Source organism: Mus caroli, chromosome 12 (genome assembly GCF_900094665.2).
Source record: "Mus caroli chromosome 12, CAROLI_EIJ_v1.1, whole genome shotgun sequence".
Taxonomy (NCBI): domain Eukaryota; kingdom Metazoa; phylum Chordata; class Mammalia; order Rodentia; family Muridae; genus Mus; species Mus caroli.
The window spans coordinates 1,903,855-1,915,047 of record NC_034581.1 but is presented as its reverse complement, the minus strand read 5'-3'; the positions used below and the strand labels follow the sequence as shown (position 1 = coordinate 1,915,047).

The following is an 11,193-nucleotide window of genomic DNA, read 5'->3' as shown; positions in this document are numbered from 1 at the left end:
ACTTAAGAAGATTTGGGGTACTTAGTAAGCACTACGCTCACACTCTATAAAACTACTTCCCCGGGCAGTGCTGGCGCACGCCTGTAATCCCAGCACTCGGGAGGCAGAGGCAGGCGGATTTCTGAGCTCAAGACCAGCCTGGTCTGCAGAGTGAGTTCCAGGACAGCCAGGGCTACACAGAGAAACCCTGTCTTCAAAAACAAAAAACCAACCAACCAAACAAAAAACCTAATTACTTCAGGCAGAAAAGCAGCCCTGCATATGAAGCCAACAGTACTCACAATCATGCTAAAGAAAGACATGTTCTTCTTATCATCTTTATTCAAGTATTTCACAGCAGTTATATTACAAATTACAGTAAATGTTCAAATTCCAGAGTTCAAAAATTAAATAATTTACTCCAAGCTAATGTAAAATGAAGTCAAATGCAAAACATCAATTTAACACAAGTCTAAATTAAACTACAAACCCAGAATAGACCATAGTTGATGAAGTGTAATCTGCAAAGTAGACATACACGACCAAAACCAAATAGGATTCCCAAAGTCTAAACAACCAAATGTACAAAATACAAAAGATGCAGGTACAAGCTCAAATTCAAGCTTACAATATGATTACAAATAATAATTAAAACAATAATGGCATTCAGCTATGGAACCTGACACTGAAATACCTATTGATTAGCACCATAGCTGAATGAACTTAATCAAACAAGAGAAGAAAGGAAATTACCACCCCACTTCCTAAAAATAAAACCCAGTAAACCTACAAATACATTGGCATACGAGAAAAATCAAGTCATGAAAGGATGTTAAAAAAAAAATCACAGGTAAGATTCAAGCTCAAAACCACAATTTATTCCACAGCCATCAGTTTCAAACCTAACACAGTTCCATCGTCCTCAGGAAGTCGCAGGGTTCCCACGGCTGAGCTTTTGCTTGGCTGGGTTGAGATACATAATCTATTGATCTGAGAGCAAGGTTTTACCCAGGAGCTTATTGTTTATAATGCTCACATAGGGAGTAAGAACAGAGGTCAATTTGTACATTATTTTTTGCCAATGCTATACAGCAAAAATTAAGAACTTTACAGAAAGGTAAACAAAACTGAGTCGACTTGGATAATTTCACAAGCTGCTTTAATCTATAGAACCAGCAGGTATCTGTGAGTCAAGCAAAACTGGGATAGTATGTTTCTCTTTGCGGGAGGGGCCTGAAGAATTGGTGCTGCTTCAGCTCATTTCTCCCCCTTGGCATGAGACTGGCTTCATCTTTGAGACCCAAACTGTTCAAAGTGGCAGTTCCTAAACTGAGTTTACCTCTGATTCCTCCATCTGCAGCAAGGGTAAACATAAGAAGACATGATCTTTTGAAAGCATTTTCTAATGTCGTACATAAATGAATTTCCCTTGTAAAACTCACTGATGGCTAAAACTTTAATTCACGTGCAGGACTACCTACTGAGAACATGTGCGGCTTTCCCCCTTGTACAAATGCTGCTGTTACTTGAACAGAATGCTTCTGAAGTAGAGAAACTGAATAAATACTAAAGAAGAGACAGAACAGCAAGAACCTGAGACTTGCAAAAACCCTTTTACCAGAAACTCGCTACAAAAAATCTGCTACATCTTATTTCATCAAATCTTTAAATTCTGTAACAATTTCCATCAAAATACAAAATGCTAATGTATTAGACAGTAAAATAGTTTGCACTGGTATGATGGTAATAAATACTAAAGAAAGCATGAAAATCCTCCCGGTAATCAAATTAGAGGTTTCAAATCACCTCCCCTTTAAAATGGTTCATCGTTAATCACACTTGCCCGCCATAAAAATACAGTGTGTCTACATGTAGCATCTTGAGTTACATGACTAAATAAAGGTCATGAGAACCTCAGACTAGGTATAAAGAAAAACAGGACCATAAAAAAATAAAAAATGCAGCAAGAAGCTGGTGGCCATGAAGGTAAATGCAAAGAAGCACTTGGGATTACTGCAGCAGCGAGGCCAGAGACATGCCGACAAGTACCTTAGCTTCAGCGTGTAAACGGTGGCAAAGCGATTCCAGGACCTGGGAAACACTGTTGGTAACTAAAGACAGGAAGCTGAGGTCCTCGACCATGTGCTAGAATTAAAACCCAAATGTGTGCTGCATGTATTGGAAAGACACACCTGCAACTAATGGCTATAAATAAAGGAATATAGCAAGCCAACTTGTCTACAAAATTTTCTGAATTTTGTTTAAAAATTATCTCATTTTTAAAAAAGTCACTGCATTCCCTTTGCCTCTTTGCAACTGCCTAGACTGTGTTTGCAAATTTTTAGAAAGTTTTGTAAAATTAGTAACCCATAATTATTTTCAGGTAAGTGCAATCCACAGAAATCACTCAACAAGACCCAAAATGACTCCACCCAGATTGCAGCACTGAGCACGTGAGCATGGAGCAGGGTGGAAGGTAACACTGTTAGTCAAGGGCACACCAGAGCCCACGAGCAACTCTACAGAAAATGAGCTTTACAGATGAGTTTCTGACAAATTCCTCTCTTTTTCATCCATTTGGCAAGTCCTGGCTTTACAACAACAAAACAATGACAACTGATTACACATGAAAACTATTTTTCTCTGGTAACTCAAACATAAATAACTATTACATTGCATCTGACAGAAAAATGGCCACCATCTATTTATTTTCTGGTCATCATTGTCAGCAATATGGAAAAGTGTGCAGGTTTCTGTGGACTGTGTATCATGTGTTGCTGTTTTAGTATGTGTTTCTTAACTAGAAATAAACCACAGGAAAGCTTGCCAGCCTACACCTTACATGGCTTACTGAATATCTTGATTGTTTTGAGAATAAGACAGGCATTTAATACAGAATACTGCTGTCTCTTAATGACACTGAATATCAAACTTATTTTCAAGGTTGTGACCAAAGAAAAGATTCTAATTAATTTGCTACAAATGAGCCCATCTATTAAGCCTCATCTTTCTCAAATGAATAAAAAGGCACATTAAAGGCAGTTCTAAAGAGCCTAACCTAATTTCACCCAGTTTCTTCAGCTGTTCACCAGAATACACCATAGCCAATTCTAAAACAGGTTTTAGTCCATTACCCAGGGTGGGAATAGGGGCGGGATATGATCAGAGATAGAAAAGAGGAAAAACAAACAAACAAACAAACAAGCAAGCCGGTCGCCCATGGTTTTCAACAATTCAGCACAGTTACAACTGCCCCATTCAGTTTCCTCCGCTTTGCTGGTCTGCATCCTAGGAGAATCTCCAAGAGCGCAGAAAAGAGGGGCAGAGCGAAAGCAGTTCTGTAGCACCAAAGTCTCCAAGCTGTGGGGTTGTATTTTTTATTTGTGGAAAATACAACATGTTTCTGAAGTTTTGTTTGGTTCTTGTAGGCTGGTTGGTTTCAGGTACCTGAGACAATAGCACCAAATTCAACAGAGAAAGACCGAGTGAGCGAGCGAGCACTTTACACCAAGGCTCTGCGCATAATTGGTGCAGTTTGAAAGTGAATGGCTCAGAAGCCTGCTCATCAGGAGCAGATTGGAGAGGATCAACCACTCAGCATGAGAAGTTCATAGGAATGTCTCAAACATATGAACTGTCCTTTCCATCTCCTGTAAGAGAAAGGAATACATGTTACCCGCTATGGAAGACAAAGGAATTCTTCACCATGAATGAACTCATATCAAATTAAGCTTTTAGACAAAGAATCTGAGATACAAGTTCAAATTTGAATATTTTTATAGCTATGCTGCAAAACCATCTGCCCCAGACAATTCTAAGTCCTTCTTATTTTATTCTTTGGCAATGGGAATGACAAAGATGGCAGCATTCAGTGAGTGACTTATGATGCCAGATACTGCACTTATATAAATACATTTGGAATATATTTCCTAAAGTATAATAGGTATGTGAGATATACATGTATGTACATATAAAGGATATATATAATTCAACCTAATTCCTATGGTAACTTTGAAGGACTGTAGACATGTATTATTATGAAGCCCATCTGAAAGAAAGAAAGAAAAAAAAAAAACAAAACTATGGCACAGAAGAGAATAACCTGACTAAAGCAGGGCTAGATTATAAAGGCTCCAAATCCCATTCAGAGAAATATGCATTTCATTCAAATTTCTTTGAAAAAATGTGGAATTAAAAATATATACCCTGTACCTACATTAGGACAGGCAAGCACTAAATATATCCTTTCAACCTTTATACAGTTCCAGCAAAAGCTGATACTGTATTGATACTAAATAAGTTATTATCTGATTAGTCAGTTATTCCATATGATCAACTAAAATCACTCTAAGTGGCTTATAATTTATTTCTAGAAGGGAACTTCAAATTATAAAGAAAACTATACTATATGATCAAATTTTTAAATCTATATTCACATGTCAATACATATTATAGATATTTAGGCATTTTAAAACACTGGAAGCCATTCCAAATGACAAATAAATACCTTGTCAGGTCAAAAGCCCCTTTCCCCCTAAAACAGCAGTGCCGGTGACACTGTCCTAAACAAGACATTGGCCAAGTCAATAGAAGGACTGGCGTGCTTCTATCTCACCAGGAACCATCCTTGGTCCTCCAGGCAGCTCCCCTATCCTTCCCCCAGTCAGCTACCTCTGGCAAGGGCACCTAGCTCTGGATTAATCCAGACAATCTGTATCATCTCAGATTCCTATCCTGCTGACTATCTTTATAAATCTGCTTGCTTTCCCACCATTTGTTCTTGACTTGCCTCCCCCCCAGAAATAGCCTTGGTGTTTGATTCCTCAATAAATCTCACGTACAATATCCTGTAAAGAGCGGGGCATGGCAATGATTTTATTTTTTCATTTCTGGCGGCTCCCACATATTACATAACTTGTATAGCCTTGAAAAAATGTAACCCATAAAATGTGGTTATGAAATAATTGGGAATATCAGGCCAGCCAAGGCTATACAGTAAGATCCTATCTTAAAACAAACAAACAAACAAAATATGGTTGAATTTCACTAGTCTAGAATACAATCAAAACAAACACATTGTGTTTGGTTGTGTTCCTTTTTTCCTAAAGAGAAAAACTGCACATATTTATCATGTGCAGCATGTTTTGGAATATACTTCTGTATGTGTGCATATATGCATGCACATATATTTACTGTCTCATTGATTCTAACAAATGTGAAAATTACCTTCTAGTGGTTTTAAGTTTTCAACTTATTTAACCACAACTAGTACATATTATACAAATTTGCATGATTCATTATGATGTTTCAATATATTCATATATGTACTGATTATATCTGTAGTGGGATATTGAAATATAGTTATAGCATCTTATGAACACATTCCTATGAATACCTTAATTGCTAAAACTATCTTGAGTAAAAATTGGTCTCTTGTTACTTAAACCAGCCACAAATTCCTATACCATGTGACCCTAACCTCAAGGTTACATGAGCTACCTGGCCACTTAACCGCCACCTTTCTGCTTCTGTAAGCAGTGCTTGCTTGGTGCAGAAGCCCAGAGCTGCTTTTGTGTGTATATCATAATTGCCATTCTTGCCTTTAAAATCTCAGACAAGCTGGAGGTCAAGGTGGCTTCCTGATACTTTGCTTGGGAGAGTCGCATTGGCAGTGACTAAAGACTCCATTTGCCTTTTCAGGCATCTTGGGAGCTCTTCTCTTCAGGTACCCATAACAGTGTCTATCTTCCCTTCTTCTTTCCACCCAACTCTAAGCACCCCACCCAGTTCCAAGTAATGCAGAACTAGTATACTGCTTGTTTTCACCTATGAAAGAGAAGATGTGATATGTGTATCTTTATGTACTTGGCTTATTTCATTAACATGATCTCCTCCAGTTCCATATGGCAGAACTTTATAATTCTTTTGAGTTGACCAGTAATCCATTGTATGTGTGTGCATGCATATGCATATATCACTTTATCTACTCATCTGTGGATGGTAACTTGGGTTTATTCCAAACAAATCTTGGTTTGGAAAATAATGCTACCATTACAAAGTGTCTCTTCTCTATATTCTGGTTTCATTTATACTCAGAAAATGACAGAACAGTCAAATGGTTGCTTTGTTTGGTTTTGTTGTGAAGGTAGATTTGTTTGTTTGTATTTTGAGAGAGTCATTACATTAACTTATATTCCCACTGACAGTACATATGGGTCAGTTTTCTCCATACCACTGCTAACATTTGTAAATTTTTCTACTTTAAAACCTACTATTCTAACTAAAGTTGTTGGGAAAAAGGAACTTGTCTTAAGTATTGCTATTTTGACTTCAGACTCCAATTTACCTAAGCTGACTAACTCTCTCTCTAATTCCCCAAAACATGCTTGTTGTCAACCCCCCTCTCTAAGCATCAATAGTTCCCCAAACTTAATGTCTGTTATTAACAACAGAAAGAACAAATAAATTTGATTGGTTGGGCAAAGACATATCCGATGTCAGCTGCCATTGGTAAAAATTATACCTGTAACTTGGCCCAGAGGCTTATGGGTTTTACGCTTATAAACCCTGTTTCAGCCCCTTCTTGGGGCTGCCAGAAGAAACAAGGCTCCAGAGTCCTTATCTGGTGGTCCTGATGGATCAGCGACTGCTGATGTGGTGGGAATAAAAGACTTTGCTGTTTCACAAGCCCATGGGTGTTTTCTTCCCCCTTTGTCCAGATGCACAGTGGGCATGGTGGTAACAGTGAGATGGTAACTCATTTGTTTTGATTTATACTTGCCTGAGGACTAACAATTCTGAGTGTTCTTTTATATATTTACTTCTTCCTATACAGTTCTAACAATCTTTTACAATAGTCATTAGATTTTTCTATGTATAAAACCCGTGGTGCTTTGAATAACAGCCCCCAGAGGCTCATATTTGAATGTTTTGTAACCAAAGAGTGGAACTCTTCAAAAGGATTAGAAAAATTAGGAGGCATCTTGTTGGAGGGAGTGTGGTATTGGGGGTGGGCTTTGAGGTTTCAAAAGCCCATGCTAGGTCCAAGAGTGTGCTCGTTGGTCGTCCTCCCAACCCCCAATACTAATCAGGATTAGGAGGCATGGCTTCATTGGAATAGGTGTGCTTTGTGGGAGGAAGTGTGTCACTGGGCATGGGCACTGAGGTTTCAAAAGCCGATGCTAGTCCCAGTTCTCTCTGTAAGCAATACCTGCCACCATGCTCCCCGCCATGCTACAGCCCCAATTAAACGCTTCCCTTCTTAAGAGTTGCTGTGTTCCTGATGTCTCTTCACAGCCATGAAACAGTGACGAGGAATCACATCATTAGCATATAGGAATAACTTTACTTCTTTCCTATTGTCTTTTGGTTCTCGTCTAATTGTACTGGCCAAAACTTCTAGTAACCTTTTGCATAAGTGCAGTGAGAAATACACTCTTGTCTTGTTTCCGACACTCTGTTTCCCCATTGTGCTGATTACTTGTCATCTTGACAACTAGACATATCTGGGAGGAGGAAAGCTGAGTTGAGAAACTGCCTACATCAGATCATCTTGTGGGGACATTTTCTTGATTCATGATTGATGAGGGACCTAGGAGTAGATGCTACCCATGGGTCCTGGACTGTATAGGAAAACCAGCTGAGTCAGGCAGTGGTGGCACACAGCTTTAATCCCAGCAGTTGGAAGGCAGAGACAGGCATATCTCTGAGTTCAAAGCCAGCCTGGTCCAGGACACCCAAGGCTATTCAGAGAAACCCTGTCTCTGTCTCTGTCTCTCTGTCTCTGTCTCTCTCTCTCTCTCTCACACACACACACACACACACTGGGGAGGGAGTGACAAGCTGAGGTGGTGGGCAGGTAGCTCAGCAGCTGACTCTGTCTCTGTCTCTCTCTCTCACACACACACACACACACACTGGGGAGGGAGTGACAAGCTGAGGTGGTGGGCAGGTAGCTCAGCAGCTGTCTCTGTCTCTCTCTCTCTCTCTCTCACACACACACACACACACACACACACACACACACTGCGGGAGGGGAGTGACAAGCTGAGGTGGTGGGCAGGTAGCTCAGCAGCTAAAAGTAGTTGCTCTTTCAGAGGTCCTGGGTTCAGTTCTTAGCAACTCTATGATGGCTCACAGTCATCTATAACCTCAGTTCCAGGAGATTCAGTGCCTTCTTCTGACCTCTGTGGACACTGTAGGTTCATGATATAATTAACATACATGCACAGAAAGGAAAAATAGGCCAATCTTTAAAAGAAAGCTAAGTAAGTGATGGAAGCAAGCTGGTAAGTAGTGTTGCTCTGCGCTTTCTGCTGCACTCCTGCCCTGTCTACCCTCAATGGTAAATTATAACTGGTAAGCCAAATAAACCCCTTTCTCCTCCAAACTGCTTTTGGTGTTTTATCATAGCAACAGAGAAGCAAAGTACAACAGAAGTTGGTACTGGACAGGGACATTGCTACGAGATCTGACTATGTTTGAAGGAGGATTATTGTCCGTTTTGGAGCTTTGGGCTAGACAAGCCATTAAATACTTGGAACTTAATGACCTGTTGATGTGGAAGCTCATAAGACAAGAATGCTGAGCGAAATGTGGCTTATGAAATTTCAGAGGTGACTCTGAGACCCTCAATGGCTCTATAGGGTCATCATCTCTGTGATATATTTAAATTAAGAAAGTGTGGGGTGTGGTAAGCTGCATTAAAGAATCTGCTGTTATTAGCATTCACTTTAGACTTTTTGCTTTTCTGAGACAACTGATGGTAGTTACCTGAGGCTGAAAAGTCAGCTGTGATTCATAAGAGACAAGCATCTTATTGACTGAAGTGAAGTTCTCTGGGGATTATTTCCTCAGAGTCAGCACACAGACGCCGTGCTCCAGAGTTACAGGCCCACCTCAAGTTGGCAGCAGAACCTGTTAACATGTTACTGGCTTTATTGTCGTGAGAGCTCTAGGACCAAAGGGGCCATGGAAAGCACCTGAGGCTTGGAACTGTGAGCACCTAAAGGGGCTCTTGGTGAAGGTGTAGCTTCAGTTACGTTGGAGATGCCGGGAGTATAGGATGATTACCAAGGAGAGCACCAGAGCAGTGCGCGTTCTGGATGGCAGAGCCCAGAAGATGGATGGGATGTCCGAGATCTTAAGACACTGAGCTATTTACATTGAATTTTGGTTTTGCTTTAATCTGATTGTAACTGTACCCTTGTTCTTCACTTCAAAAACAAAGTCTGTCATTTCTTTTGGATTTTACAGAAGCCAATGTATTCTATGAGCACTCACTGTGCCCCAGGGACAGCCATTGCCTATGCCCAGCCAGTCCCTGGGCCTCTGTGAGGGGCCCCTGCAGGAGCTGCTGCAGCACAACACCTCCTCTCCAGCTACCATGGGCTGCCTGCAGTGATGGCGCCACCACCAAAGCTCCTGAAAAGGTCTTTTTTTTTTTTAGAAGATTTATTTATTTGATGTAAGTACACTGTAGCTGTCTTCAGACACTCCAGAAGAGGGCATCAGATCTTGTTACGGATGGTTGTGAGCCACCATGTGGTTGCTGGGATTTGAACTCCAGACCTTTGGAAGAGCAGTCGGGTACTCTTACCCACTGAGCCATCTCACCAGCCCCTGAAAAGGTCTTTTTGTCCTGACCCACGGGGTCCATGTAGGAAAATGGGGTGAAAATTTTCCACCGATCCCTAAACTCCCCACGCTCAGGACTTAAAATCTCACCAATCCTCACCCTAGAAATCTCTTCCCTGAAAAGCTCTGCTTCCTTATATAAGCCCTGCCTACTGCCCAGTTCACTGCTATTTCTCATTGGAGCAGAGGCAGCCAGCCACCTTCTTGGGTCTTTTTCTCTCAATGTGTCTCTTGTGCGCAGTTTGTTGTGCAATGTGACTTTGTGGTATTCCTTGGTTCCCAATAGCCAGGATACCTCTCTGAGCAGAGCTGTAACACTTTTGTGTGAGCAGAGGAGCAGAAAGCTTACACTTGCATTGGGGAGGCTTTCCCCTGCTGCAGCCCACAACAGTTCTGTAAGGGAAGCCTTTCCATTCAGAACTGTAACACACCCAACCAATAGCTAAGGGACTTTGAATTTTTAAAGAGAACTTGGACCTTTAAACTGTTACAATTTAAGAATTTTCAAAGTTATACTATTTTATATTGCAATATTATACTAACATGAGCTCCTGGGGACAAGGTTATGAATAGTGGTATGTTTTTCTGTTAAGCTGAAAAGGGATCAACTGTGCTGGTTAGTTCCATTAACATGACACCAACTACAGTCACCTAGAAAGAGAGAACTTAGAATCAGGAACTGCCTCCACCAGGCTGACCTATGGATATATCTGCAGAGCATTTTATTGATTAATGTTTGATGTAGGAGGAAAGCCCCACCCCTGGGCAGATGGTCGGTCATGAGTTGTATGAAAGAACAAACTGAGTAAGCCACAGAAGCAAGCAAATAAGTAGCTTCTTTCTGTGCTTCTTCACACTCCTGCCTTGGGTTTCCTCACTGACTTCTCTCGTTGATGGGCTACAGCCTGTGAGCCAAATTAACTCCCCAGTGCCCCCTTCACCCAAGTTGCTTTTAGTCAGTCAGTATTTTATCATAACAGTAGAGAAACAAACTAGAACATGCATGCAGTATGCTACCTGTAGGTTTGTCATACACAATTTTTAATGAGTAAAAATTTTAGACCTAATTTGTAGTTTTAATAATAAAGTAATATTGATTTTTTTATCAAATTTTTCTGCATTTATTGAGAAAATAAGCATTCTTATTTGCATTGTATTTATAGGGATATATTACACTTATTACTTGCGATATATTAAACCATCTTTACCTTCCTGAAATCATAATCATGGCTGATGATCTTTCTGATGGGCTACTGGTTCAGTTTATTAATATTCTATGAGGATCTCAATACTGGTGCCCATTACAATGTTAGTCTAACTGTTTTCTGTCAGTGTCGGGTTTTCATAATAACCAACTTACAGAATAAGTTTGGAAATATTCCCCTTCAGTTCTATAGAAAAGTTTGAGAAAACACTGGTGTTAGTTCTTTTTTAAAATTTTTATAATAATCAGTGTGAAGCTATCTAACTCATAGAGATATTTACTACTATTAATTCAATTTCATTGCTTGTTTTTTTTTTTTTTTTTTTTTTTCCGAGACAGGGTTTCTCTGTGTAGCCCTGGCTGTCCTGGCACTC

At 40.1% G+C, this 11,193-nt stretch overlaps 1 protein-coding gene across 3 annotated transcripts in view; it reads right to left on the bottom strand.

The window, feature by feature from the left end:
• Positions 1-297: 297 nt before the first annotated feature.
• The window catches only part of Atad2b (ATPase family AAA domain containing 2B), a 132,374-nt gene continuing 121,478 nt past the window's right edge, over positions 298-11,193 (bottom strand). For all 3 annotated transcript variants that reach the window (XM_021178882.2, XM_029484503.1, XM_029484502.1), the window contains exon 28: positions 298-3,629. In XM_021178882.2, coding sequence (XP_021034541.1) covers positions 3,588-3,629 — 42 coding nt within the window. In that variant the 3' untranslated portion in view covers positions 298-3,587. The remainder of the gene's footprint in view (positions 3,630-11,193) is intronic.